General features: G+C 43.7%; 1 protein-coding gene across 12 annotated transcripts in view; it reads right to left on the bottom strand.

The window, feature by feature from the left end:
- RGS7 (regulator of G protein signaling 7) overlaps positions 1 to 14076 on the bottom strand; it is a 176471-nt gene that overhangs the window by 2612 nt on the left and 159783 nt on the right. For 5 of the 12 annotated variants that reach the window (XM_044448478.1, XM_044448522.1, XM_044448513.1 and 2 more), the window contains 3 exons: positions 12801 to 12926; positions 9057 to 9243; positions 5724 to 5813 (listed from right to left, as the gene is read on the bottom strand). In XM_044448478.1, coding sequence (XP_044304413.1) covers positions 5724 to 5813; positions 9057 to 9243; positions 12801 to 12926 — 403 coding nt within the window. Of the gene's footprint in view, positions 1 to 2485; positions 2588 to 2987; positions 3042 to 5723; positions 5814 to 9056; positions 9244 to 12800; positions 12927 to 14076 lie in introns of those variants that run through there. The other 7 variants (XM_044448470.1, XM_044448506.1, XM_044448539.1 and 4 more) reach the window with 3 other exon arrangements.

The following is a 14076-nucleotide window of genomic DNA, read 5'->3' as shown; positions in this document are numbered from 1 at the left end:
TAGAAATGTTTTAATAAATAAATAAAATAAATATTATCTGCAAGTATGCTAATGAGAGAAAGGCGGAAGCTGGTTAGAGAAAAAGATTACATTTATAGGTGTACAGAGCTGGGCTGTGCATGGAAAAGTGTCTTTGGCCAGCACTCCTACTATAATTTGCCAAGAATCCTGACCCGCATCCTTAGAAGAGTCTCTGGGGTCACTAGCAGAAGATCCCACCCCTGAAATACATTGTGAGACTTCTATCACCCAGAACCTGAGGCGCCTCAGGGAGTGGTTTCCTTACATCCAGAGGAAGCTTCATTACTGTCCGCAGACTCTGAGGTCTTGGGCTATGAAGACACTGGCCTACCCCAACTACTCCCATGTCACTGCAACCTAAATCAGAACAGACCTCTTTAAGGGCCAAAGACTCAGTAAGGTACAGCTGGACCTAACAAGTCTAGAGGGCAAGAAATTTTAGTTTTGTTCTACCCTCTCTTGGAGCAACATACAGGAGGCAACCTTGACCGGCTCCCAGCACCAGCACCATATGGAGCTTTCCATGGTGCTGATTACATTCTGATGAGCCTGACCTTGCTTGAAATGGAATCCATAGCTGAACTGCGCAATGCACAAAGCATTGTCAGAACCCATAATCTGAAATGGAAATCAGGCTTCTTTATTAGTATCTGCTGATAATTTTATATGCTAGATAGAAGGGGTACTGTGTTAAGGCCACAAACTCATTTGTTGACCATCCTGCAAAATATTATGTAAGCGGCATGCTTAAGTTGTGTCTCATTTACATGTCTGCACACATGGACACTCAAAATTATTTTTTCTTATTGACAACCTCTTTCTAACATCACTCTGCCCATTCTGGAGATTCAAGGAATCTAGGAATGCAAACATATAAGCCAAGAGCAGATGTAGAGGTCTTCTCTCTACAGATATCTACGATCTATGCATGGCCACCCAAGGGAGGAGACACTGATACACGGAACATCAAGAGTAGGTCTATACAGTACAGCCCTGCTTCCAGCTTGTGTGTTCCCATCACTGGGTTCTTTGAACACCTAGACGGGGCTTTCTGGAATTAAGAACTATTCAAAACTGTACAGAAAAGAGAAAACCCAAGATGAAGAGAACAGCCTCAAGGAAAACTTGCTGAAAGCTGCAAACTTGATACATTTGTTCTGTGAATGCTTCCTTTTACCTAAGTCATGAATTGGAAACTTGCGTTCCTTGGCTACTTTTTCTGGAATAGTTCTTAGCAGGTTTATTCCTCTAGAGCATCAGCAGCATGAACACACACAATTGACATTTGAATCTGTTATAGTGGGACCAACAAATATGCTAGGCTTAAACAATTCCCCTGCTCTGCCTTCTCCCTCTCTCATGCCAGGGCAGGGCAGGGCAGGGCAGGGAAGGCACCCAAGCCTTGGCCAACGGCATTCTTGAGCGCTGGATAGCAATTATCCAACCCCTGCTCCTGATCTGTTTAAGCCGGGCTCAGCAGTATTGGGCCATACATTATCAAGAGTTATGAAGTGCTTAGATGTGACTGGAGTTTGCCACCTGTGCTTTACATTGATGGAAGTTGCACCATCATGGTTCAGCAGTTTTGTCCTCATGACACAATTTATATTCCAATAGCCATTGCAGAAGAACCACCTGGGGAGCCTGGACTCTTAGGCAGCAAAGGCATGGAATGGATAAAGAGGAATTTTTTGAAGCTCAAAGCTCATGATATGTTGTATGGTTCTTAGTTTTTGTGTAATACTGTACCTATAATTATGAAAAAGTTTGGTTACACATCTCAAAGTACTATAATGTTGGCTTTACAGACTCTCCCCCCACCCCTCCCCTGCACATACGATACAGAACTCACAGAGAAACATGCTGTGGCAAAACCACCATGCAAAAATAGGGGTTTTTGTTTCACTAATCTTTTATTTTTATGTGGCTAGCAGATAGGAAAACAATTCAGAAAGAAGTCTTTGTGTCTAAGGCCCATTGAAATGAATTAGGGTCTGAGTGAGAGCATCCAAAGACCCCAGATCCAGTTAAATTCTTAAATTTACATACTCCTCTACTATTACTTTGGGATGTGTGTTTTGCTAAATATAAATCTTGAAACACCCCCTTCTTTATTTTTAAGTTGCAACACAAAAGACTTCCCCAGATCATGTTGTCCATGTTTTCTACTTGCTATATTTATCCTTATCATAACAATAAATATAGTTTAGGTTGTACTTTAAACCCTGCTTATTTGGAAATTATTAAACTGATTTAGGGTAACTATTCCTTAATCCTTCATGAAGAAACTGAAAACAAAAACCATGATCTTTGCTGATGTTCTTTATAGATTGTCACTTCAGCTCACACAACTTCATTAACTGGCTGTCACATTAAAAGCCACAATACGGCACACTTACACACACACGCACACGCGCACACATGAAATGCACACAGTTCAGCAGACAATGTCAACAGACTGGAGTATAAGCCAAGATCTTTCTACCTCTTTTCATAACAGGTTAGTGCTCGCCCTCAGTGTTGGTGTACAGTTTTTATGGCATGGGAAAATTGGGATGTTCCTGCCCTACAAAAATAAATGTGTTGAATGCTTTAGTTTGAACTTGCACCATGTATTTTAAAAAAAAAACCCAATCCAAAGGCACTGGCACATATACTTTGAAAACACACCCAAAGAAAATGCAACATTTTTAAAGGGTGGCTTGAAGTAAGACTATGCAGAGTGAAATGGGAAAAAATCAAATTATTGTATAATTCAGTAACACACAGTCTTGTTCTCTTTTCATAGAAAAGCTTCAGCTTTTGTTTTTATCCCAGTAATGACTAGATGTGCATGCTCTTGCCATTTAACCTAGTCCACGTAATTCCAGTGAGGCCTGTGTGAAAGGCTGCTTGTGTACAGAGTTACCCAAATAACAACCGAGAAGAATCTGTTAACCACAAGGCTTGCAAGGTTATGCACTTACCACACTGCGTGTGAATTTCTCAAAAGACGTTCGGCGGTCCAATGTGTTTCCAAACTTAAAGTGAAAGAAAAAATAAAAAGGCCATGGAAACAAAACAAAAGAAGCCCAAAAGAACAGACTAGGAAAATAAAGGAACAACAAAGCAATGGATTGCTAAAACACAAAGCGGAAGCGAGTACAGAAGGAGATGCGAAGCCTCAGAGAAATATAATAGGGAAGGTTTTGCCATTTTTCACCTGATCCAGAAAGGGCATCTTGCACACAACAGCAAGACTGTGGAGTAGTCAGAGAGATCAAAGTTCTATCCAGCACCCAGAAGTGCCCGTACAGCTGTCCAGCACTGTTCTTGCGCCTCTGGGTGGAAGGCCAGCGGTCGGCTTTGGTGGCTTATTAACTGCAAAATGGAAAGCTGAGGGATGGGATGACCTCTGGATCAGGGCCTTTGGTGAGAAATACTATCAGGCAGACAAAACTGGCATAATCTAAAACAAAACGTGAACGTGAAGCACAACAATGAGATGTGGATATCCTGCTGATTTAACAATCAGATGTTTACAGAACCCAGGAACACCATTTAAAGACTCTTTGAATTATTTGGCAGTTTGATATAGTGTCAGCAAGGTACGGTGCATGTAGTTTAATGTTTGTAAACCACCCAGAGAGCCCTCTGGGCTACTAGGGTGGTATATAAATGCAAATAATAAAGGAAGGAAGGAAGGCAGGAAGGAAGGAAGTGGGGATATGGTGGTTTGGGTTTCGGCTGCCGTTTAGGTTTAAAAGCTATTAAATATAAGGGTCAAGATATCCTGTCTGTCAAATGCATCACTTTTTAAGTCCTCTAAGTAGCAGGTGTGGGGTCCTCTAGCTAGGATCAAGCCTATGGTAGAGCATAAAAAGGATGAGTTCTTTCTGTCCCCACCAGGATTCAAGCAAAAATGCCTCCCAACATTTGCCCATAAATACTAGTCTGGATAGGGGAGATGGTGGAGGGAGCAGGTTCCTAGCGACCTCGCTGATGCATAAGAATGGGAACCAAGTTTTGAGAAATGAGCCTCCTTGGCAACACGCCTCTTGCAGGATACTATCCCCATGGGATCTAGTTGCTCAGTAAAAGATGGTTTAAAAAAAAAGATATTTGGAACTAAAAGTGTTGTATGTTATTTCAACTGAAGAGGACAAGCAACAGAGTACCAAAAGAATATTATAAAGGCCTTGTAATAAAAGTTACTTTACTTTCCGCCCCTTCTCTGAGTCCTGATGCTCAGGCTCCCTTGCCCATGCACACTGCAGATGGGGCTGCCCCTTTCACGACCAACCACATCTTCATTGAGATAATTAGCAATTATGGGCTGGGAGGGACGCTATTAGAATGCTTTATCGGCTGTGTTTTTATTTGATGTGATGTGGTTGTACTGTCTTGTGACTGGTTGTATTGTTTTTATCCTTTCTGTTAGCTGCCCTTGGAGCCCTTATGGGCTGAAGGTACGAGGTGAAAGTCCATTATATAAAATAAATATCAGCAATTCCACATGTTAATTATTTAAGAATTCTCAGATCCTGATCTCAGGACCTTGTTTAATGCACAATTTTAATCCTTGTTCTGCAAAGAATTTAGTTCCTCTGCCATCTCCTTGTTCCTGTGTAGTTATTTTTAACACCGCTGTCACACGAAGGGCTGCCTACTGACCGGTGTCCTGCCCTTGCCATATTATAATTCATTTCAGTGGACCTTACACGAGGGGGTCTCCCAGGAGGTGGGTACTATCCCTAGACAGCTGCCTTGTAACTACACTTGAGAGTCGGCTGGCAGGCAACAGTGCTGCAAAGCATTATTCCTCGACAGGAAATGCGGCCCGTGCACGGCCCCGGAGGGGAGTGTGACGGATGGCACCACCCTTGACACTCCCTGTGCCCCATCTCCCTCTGCTCTTGACCTGCTTGTGTTGAGCTGGGACATCTGAAGAGCATGCGTGTGCACACTCAGTGGAATGCGCATAGACGCTTCCCTGCAATCCGGAACCCTAATAAATCTGGGTTCCAAATAATGGGGCACCTTCTAAGCATGTTCTGCTCATTGAATGGGCAGGCCTCCTTCAGCCCTTCCGGGTCAGTTTGGGAAGGTGAGGGACAGAAGAGGTGGGGACATCTGGGGTGGAGGCACAGCCCTTTGCCCCTTCTGCACGCTGGAATTCCCTGTTCAGGCTAAACACCCCAACAGGGTCACAATGCAAGGAGAAAATCCATCCATCCTGGGCATTTTCCTCTGTCTATGCTGCAATACTAGCACACCTATGAGACACAAAGAACAGGCTAACCCTGGGCCGCAGGATTAATTTCTGAATACGTGCGCTAAGGATAAGACTGTAGGATCTGCAAACCATTCAGTTTTGAAAGCAAAAGTTATTACAGAAGGTGAACATGAGAGTATTATCAAGTTTAGTAGTCTAAAAGAATATTTCTAGAAATATTTAACACACTCATAAGCTAGTTTCCCAATGTAGTCCTTTGATTCACCCCTCCCCCAAATTGTATAATGTGAACATCAGACTGGATCTGCTTAGCTTCACTCATTCAGTTGTACAAAGAGATGCCCTCGTGGCCCAGTCAGTGTTTGTGTGGACCTCTTCACCTACCAGATATGCAGCTGAATTGCCCATGGAGAGAAAGAAGGCACTGCAGTAGCAAGGGAAATTGCCCCTGAAAGATTGAGAATGCATAGACAATATGAAGCAATACCTTCTTCTTGGCCTGTAGTAGTTCCTGGTAGGCACTGGATCGTAGAAAACGTGGATATGAATCACTTTTCATCAGCTTATAGATGTGCTCCTAAAATATTTAAAGAATATATGGAAGTTGAAATAACACTTTGGAAAATAAATTTGCAGTTGGAAACAGCAAAGCAATACCACAGATTCCTGTACACATGTATATACTGTATTATTTTTGCCAGTAGATAAAAGTACAGCTGGGCTGTGATGATGCTTGCTGGGCTGTGTGAAAATGTCGACATGTACCTGACAACTCTGCAAGCAGATTTTCCACGGTGAGAAGTTACTGAAGAAACCAGACACTCTGGGTTTTAAATGGCAGTTTGCCAACTTAAACATAGAAACAGAGAAACAGAGTGAGTCAGAAGGAGCCTCCTGGGCCATCTAGTCTGACCCCCAGCTCCAGCCGGCTCCGCTTACGACATGCATACTGTGTGCATGTCCAGCCTGTCTTTGAACACCCTCACCGATGGGCCTCAACCACCTCCTGTGGAAGCCCAACTTAGTATTATGAGATTTTACTTCAGCTATTATGTTAGAGAGAACAAGTTCTGATTGTGCAAGGCAGTTGACTGCTTTAGTAAGTTACTTGTGACCAAATAAATTAAACACTCCAGGCAGTATCCAACTTGGTGCAACAGCTACCATGGATTACACTATGCAAACATCAACTACTCTAGTGTAAGGCTAGTAGCATTAGCTGGCTTACTGATGGGGGAATTGGTGCATAAGCTAAGGCTATTACCATTGCACCCTCATTTAGGTTAGTCATTGGATACTGCCCTATCTATAAGACCAAAAGAAGCATGCAGCACTCTGCCTGATCTGCTGCACCAACATGGATCTATCAAAGTAAAGATGGAGAAGAAAGCTTGCCTGGAAAATATGAATATAGGCAGCCATCTAGTGGCATGAAAGGACATTAACATTTGCTGCATGTGCTTTTGTAAGCGTAGGTGTACAGAAATGTCTTTTTCAGCATCCTGTGCTACAAGGAGAATACGCCGGGCTGCAAATATTACCAAATACGCAGCTGCAGCCTGCCACAAGTCCAGTCCAAGATAAGAGATGCTGCCAGTCTAGCGTGCACCATTGTTCTGTCTGGTTGTGTAGACAGTCACACTAGTTCCTGCTTCCATCCCTGTCAACAGCCTGACCCTGCCTTCCCAGGTAGCTGCACCATCCTTGCAGGCCTTCCCTGCTCCAGAACGTGATCCTCTTTCTAGCACTTCCCCTCTGGGCCGTACTCTTGGATTCTGCTCTTGGCTGTGGTGCTCTAGGACTGTCTGTTTGCCTGGACCTTCTCATCTTGCGGCCTCTTGCCTTTGGCCCTCTAATCCTGCTGCAGGCCTCCACCCTGCCTCACCTGCCGCCCATGCCCCGGACCCTGACAGCAGTGCCCTCCTACAATGGTTTCCCTAGTTTGGTAGGGGAAAATACTTCACTTCACTTTTCAATTGCTTGACATTTCCAGAAGGCTAAATCAGGCCAGTCTACAGTTTAAAAATCCTGATAGAGCTGATTCAGGAACACCTTTTACACCCTTAGGAGAGAATAACAGGTTTGGGATTTAGAGCTGTCCAGAGAAAGTCTTCTTTGTGAGATTCCCCAAATAGAATATCTGTAGGTCAGACTTCAGAATAAGCTCACCCCATGCTGTCAAAAGAAGAGTGATTATTTTATGGGTTATACTTCCTTCTCCACATGATTTTTGTTAATGATAATGAGAAATAGCGTCATGCATCCAGAGAAGATGATCCTCTTGCTTGAGTCTAGAAGGTTCTTCAAAAGCCACTCTTGTGAGAAATAAATCAGTGTATAGCAGTGGAAACAATATTGGGCTAACAGATCAAGGATGCAATGGGACTTACTTCTGAATGTAGACAGGTTTAGGGTTACACAATTAATCCTGTAATTCTGGCTGTTACAGAATTATTTATTCCTTTAGAACATGCTAAGGTAGACCGTAGAGAGAACTTTGCCGTAAAGGCTGCTCTGGTCTAGCCAGTAAATTATGAGCTGAAAGACGATGGCTCAACTCTGCTCTGAGTTGACAGGTAAGGCAGTACCTCTCCTCCTCAGGCCCCCAATATTATTAATATGAAGACAGTAATATTGACTAAGGCTGTGCCGTGTGCTAAAAGGAATGTTTTTGGCAAATTCACAAGGAGTGGTGGGGAAATAAATTACCAAAGCCAGAGATGAGGGATTATGTAATGTGTTTATTATATTTATATCCTCCATCTTCCATGATGCCAAGGGTGGTTTACATAATTCCACTCCACTCAATCTTAGTCTCACAACAAGAATCCTATGAGGTAGGTCACGCTGAGAGTCTGAGCTGTTCCAAAGTCATCCAGTTGGCTTCATGCCTAAGTGGGGACTAGAACCCATGTCGCCTGAGTCCCAGTCCTGCACTCTTAACCATTACACCACACGAATTATTATTAGCTTCTTAGAGTTCGATGAAGTTGTGATGCTCTCTCTCGCTCTCTTTCAAAGGTGCTGCTCAAACTGATCCTTAGCCCAGCTGCCACTTGGGAAATGGGGTGGGGAGGAAGCTAAAAGAAACCACAAAGTGCCATTCCCTTCCTACTTCCTCTCCCCTCCATTACAAAATGGCAGCTGGGCTACTATCTTTTGGCAAAGCCATGACTTGGCTTTTCAAAAGACTGAAAGAAAGGGAGAGAGAGGGAGAGAGCAAGCAGGCAAACCAGCCTTGGTACTTCATTAAATTGCCAGCAGCTATTTCCTGCCACACTTGAAAGAAAAGCAATTTGCAGTTCTATCACCTAAAAGTCCCTAATATCCCCCACTCCGTCACCTTTATGAGAGGAAAAAAGGCTGTGTGAAGATGGGGTGGAGCTTAACCATTGCCTAATATTCACTTTCTTTGAAGAGGTTCTGTATGGATTAATGTGCAAATGTATGTGAATTGCTTTGAGCATCTTGGAATAGCGTGTCTAGAGGGCACAGTAAGGAGCATAAAATCCAGCCAGAGTCAAATCATTTAAATCCCATTGATTTTAATGAAAAAGAAAATGCATATGATAGACTTTTCCATTCAAATCATGGCTTAAATATGAGTGTATCATTTTTTAAAAATTAACTAGTGCATTACTGAAATGAATTTAATAGTATTAAATAGTGTGCATGGGGTTTCTGGCATGTCACAGATTCCATTAATTATTGGCTGAGAATAGTGGAAATGGACTGAAAACCTGCCATAGGTTTTCACTGCCATATATCTTCACTGCCAGCAGTATATTTTGGCGTAAGTGCATAAACGGATTCTGCTAACCTGAGCATCAACAAATGTATACCGCCCTGGTTCCTTCACGTTCTGCGTGGTTTTGTCGTAACTTTTGGAGTCTAGGTTAATGGCACTCGGTGCACCAGGGGCAAGGAATTCTTGCCAGATTTCCTGTACTCTGGCAGGAACTTCTCGCATCGGTCTCTTCTTCAGGTCTTCTACTGCTAACCAGAACCTGTACAGGAAAAAGTAAATGCAAAGATCATCTATGGATTAATGTGCAAATGCAAATCTTTTTATTAGATTTTAATTTTTAAAATATGTCTTTAAAAATACATCTGGAAAATTTATGGAAGCACTTCAGCATTCATCCAGAGCTCCATATTTGCTTTAGCATAAGGACAGACAAATATGTCTACTTCTGCTCCATGTCACTATGACATGTTTTTACCTTTAATTCCCAAACCCTTATTTTGACATTCATTTGAGATGTTTTAACAGTCTCCCAAAATTCTCCCCAAATTGGTTTATTTTTCTCTAATGTACTTAAATATAGATTTTCTCATAAAATATGTATTTGAATGTATGTTTTGAGATGTATCACTGGTTGAGAAGCACGCTGCATCCAAATATTTGGGGAAGTACAATAATTAGCAGATAATTAAGTTGTAATGTATGTAATATCCCAAGAGCAATGGCCTTACAATGGCCTGTGCATTTCCTTTACATGAGGGCTTCCTCAATGGCAGCTGGGTATACACAGCTCTGCATTTGCAACTTTCATTCCCTATCATTTATAGGGATGCCTTCATGGATGAGGATCTCTGCTAATTACCTGAATCGTTTGCTCCTTCCAGGAAGGAGCTGACTGAAAGAATCCCACTCACCATCTTGCTTGCTTTTTAATGCTGTAGAGCTACACTTTAAGAGTAACTGAAAGAGCAATAGCCAGCATTTGGAGACCTTTCAACCAATTTCTTCAGCTTGGTGCTACTGCATCATTTTACATGATCTGAGTTTGGATTCAGAAATGGTCAATGTAGACCAGCCTTCCCCAATCTTGTGCCTTCCAGACACATTTGGACTACAACACCCAGAATTCCCAGTCAATGGCCCTGCTGGATGGGAATTCTGGGAGTCATAGTCCAAATGCCTCTGGAGGCCACCAGGTTGGAGAAGCCTGGTCTAGACAGTGGATGTTCTTCAGTATAAGACAGATACAATGCTACTTTGGAAAAATAATATCCAGAGAAATTTATCTGAGGTATTTCACTGGTTTTTCAACTGCTGTAAACCAACAATGATGCCCTGAAACAAGGTTAGAATTCAGTTGGTTACATCCAGTGTTGTGTTGTAACCAGCACTGTTGCTCACGCACCACCCCTCACCTACACAGCCCTCTTTGCCCTCTGCTATTCTGTTCTGGAGGGTCCCCCAAACCCCAGAAAATGCTTTCTGGGGAGGGCAGGAAGCTCAGGTGGGTTAATAGGGATCAGTAAAGCTTGCATGAACAGATGTGGTCAGGTTTCTTGATGATGCCCAATGATCCTGCGTGGTTAAAACCAAAAGGTGATGTGAGCAGCTTTAAAATGGTCTCTCCAAACTGGAAGGATGGGCATCAAAATGGCAAATGCAATAAAGTGTAAGGAAGTGTCAAGTAATGCATGTTCAGGCAAAGAACCCCAACTCCCAAATATATGCAACTGATGGAATCTGAGCTAGTGTTGAGTGACCAAGGAAGAAGTGACCAAGGAAGAGATTTGGAGGTTGATAGTGGACAGCGCAATGGAAATCTCAACCCAGAAAGGGCTGCAGTGAAAAAGGCACACTTAGAGCCAGTGTGATAGTTAGAGTGTTGGACTGGGGACTGGAGAGGTCTGCCTTCCAGTCCCCAGTCAGCTAGGAAGCTCACTGGGTGAATTTAGGCCAGTCATTCACTTAGTCTAACCTTTCTCACAAGGTGGTTGTTGTGAGAATAAATGTAGCCATGTAAGCTACCTGGGGTTTCTCACAAGAATCAAAAAGGCAGACATAAACACAATGGAATAATTGTTGATGATGAATGAAAAGCAATGAAAATAAAGCTGGCAATATTGTACTGCCCCTTATGCGAATCTATGCTGCACCTGGATTTTGACTATTGCATACGCTTCTGGTCATTGCACCAAAGAAAGAATATGGTAGAGCTGGGGAAAGTGCAGAAAAAGGCAATTAAAATGATTAAAGGGCTGGAGCAACTTCCCTGTACAACAGCGGAGATTGTTTAGCTTAGAAAAAGGGATGAGGAAGGGGAGACATGAAAGATGTATACAGAATTATGCATGGTGTGGAGAAAGTGGGTAAGGGATGTTTTTCTCCTCCTTCCATAATACTAGAACCTGGGACTTCCCATGCAGCTGACTGGTGGTAATCTGGAAAAGATAAACAGAGCTGCTTCTTCACAAACACGTAGTTAAACTTCCATGAGGCATAGCAATAGCCACAAATTTGGATGGCTTTCAAAGGGGATTGGACAAATCCATGGAGAAGGCTATGAGTGGCTGCTAGTCCTGATGGCTACAAGCTACCTCCAGCATCGGAGGCAGCATGCTAAGGACCCTGGGCAGGAGGGTGCTGTCCCATTCATATCCTGCTTCTGCGATCCTGTGGACAGCTGGTTGGCCACTGGGTGAAGAGAATGCTGAACTGGATGGATCTTTGGTCTGCTTCAGCACCACTCTTACGTTAAACCTCTGGAAATAAATACAGATGTGTCTGTAACCAAGTAGTTACAGTGCTCTTGAACATGCTCAGTGAGTTATAGCACTGTCCATAGCAGTACACTCTTCTAGTCCAGCATCCAGAGAGCTACTAGCATGCACAGAATGCTTAGGCAGGAAACCTGATCCCCTCCTGTTGCCCGAGGAAAGCGCTCCCATCATCTCCAACCAATGATCATGCTAGCTAAAACTTATGAGTTGTAGTCCCAAACATCTGGCAGGCCACAGGTTCCCTAAGGCATCTCCACACATGCAAAGATGGATGGTTAATTTAATCATCTAATGGCAGTGTTCTTGACATGTCAAGTGTTGCTCCAGGGTTTCCCTGGCTCCTCCAAACTGGCTCTGTAGGTGGAACGTGATGGTGATGGAACACGGGGGAGGCTGAAAGACTCAGTGCACATGTAAAATACCATGTACAGCAGCTGTTCAGAGGGCACACAAATTTGATCCCACCCTACAGTTCATGAAGCATCCCACAGGGCTCACCCCGCCACAGCTGCTCCTTCTAAGCACTACTGATCATTAAAGTCTAGGATTACTGATCCTGCTGATTAAACTGTGTAAACTGGGATGCAAAGCTTCTCTCCTAGTATATATTTTTAATCGATTTAGCATTTCAGATGCCATCACAGCATGGGCAAAATACCATATGGACCAAGATGACTAATCAGATGATTTGGCTCTGATCTCTGGCAAAATAACCTGGCCAGATTCTCAGGAAGGCTTCTTCAGAAAGTTTAGCTGCTGGTCCAGAGCTATAATGGGGGAAATCAGGAAGGGAAATATCAATCAGTTCTGTCCAAAGTGTTTATGGGAAGTAGGCCAAGGTGGGGGTATTGTTTGGGGACCCTGCCACTGTACCCCACAGGACCCCTGCACACGTGTGACTGCGGTCCTCCAACGTGGAAGAGTGAGGTGAAGGAGGCACCATGTCTGGGAGCCCTTGTTTTGTGGGGCCTGGGAAGCTGGAATTTGTCCCCTCCCTGCTTTGGACAGCCTTGACTTTGATAGTCACACACAAATATTTTACCTTAAGTTTTCTGAGCTGAATTCAGACTCCAGGAATTTGAGGAACTGCTCTCTTCCCACTGGGTCTTTCAGGGCTTCATCCATGCCAAATCCCCATCGTTTTACTCTTTGCTGATTTGGCTCTTTACTGGAAAATATAGGGGAAGGGTTTGCACACAGAGAGTTAAAGCTTCATCCTTGTTGAAGTTATGAAATTCCTAAAGTTCCTTTAAAATGGATCAGACCAGTCTTGGCTAGCTTTCTCCAACCTGGTGCCCTCCCCCTGCCAATTCTGCTGGCTGGGGGATTATGGGCATGATAGTCCAATACTTCTGCAGCACATCATACTGGGGAAGGTTGCTCAAGGGACTACTTCAGACGTGGTATTTTTTTCCCTACAGGAGGATAATCCCCATTTAGATTATCAAACATCAGAGATATGTGTTTATTTATTGCCTTCTGAAACTGACAAACCAGTCTCTTTCCACAAGGGATGTTTATTTTATTGGTGTGCTTATTTTTTCGAAATAGGATGCATGCAGTAATTAGGCCTCAGGCTAATTAAATGATCTGTAACAACATTAATGACTTAACGCACAGCAGCACTACAGCTGCAGAGCAAGCAGGTGACTGATGTACTTTTGCTCAAGTTAGAAGAGGGGTACATAAACAGGTTCGTAAAGAGGCACCTGTTCGGATCAGCACCCTGGCCAAGGAAATTGGCCCAGCACGCTGCCTTTGGTGGCCGCATTGCTGTGCCGCATTGTTGTTGCTCTTGTCATTATTATTTCATTTTTATTCCACCCCGTAGCCAAAGCATAGCAAACACAATCCAAATGCCATAAAAACACTCTGTGCTGATGGGATCAGCTGAGATGGCGAAGCCTTCAGGAAAGCTGAGGGAAGGCAGATCTGCTGCAGGTCTTAAAGCTCAGCAGTCCACCTCCCCATCATCCTCACAGCCTGCCGTCCAGTCTCAGGATGCAGAGTCCCCTGTTGTGTGGACAGCGCATTTATATAGCCATATATGCCTGCTGTAATTGATGCAGTTCTTGGTCTTTCCCAGGACATCTCCGCCTGTATCTTGTTCCATAACACATGATACGGCTTACAGCCACTTGAAGCCACCTTGGTATGATGGCAGTGCCTGCTCATACAGCTGATGTGGCAGAGGCAGCCCATTCCTGCTGCATGACTGGCCAGTGCTTTGCTTTCCCTGCTAGTGACAGCGAACCAAAGGTAAGCCCTGCCCTGGGGTCCAAGCCACGCTCCTTGATTTCTCCTGTATCAAATGTGGG

The sequence above is a fragment of the Varanus komodoensis genome, unplaced genomic scaffold (genome assembly GCF_004798865.1).
Source record: "Varanus komodoensis strain SLA01 unplaced genomic scaffold, ASM479886v1 scaffold1, whole genome shotgun sequence".
In the NCBI taxonomy this organism is placed as follows: Eukaryota; Metazoa; Chordata; class Lepidosauria; order Squamata; family Varanidae; genus Varanus; species Varanus komodoensis.
The sequence above is the reverse complement of the archived record's forward strand: the minus strand, read 5'-3'. Positions and strand labels throughout refer to the sequence as shown.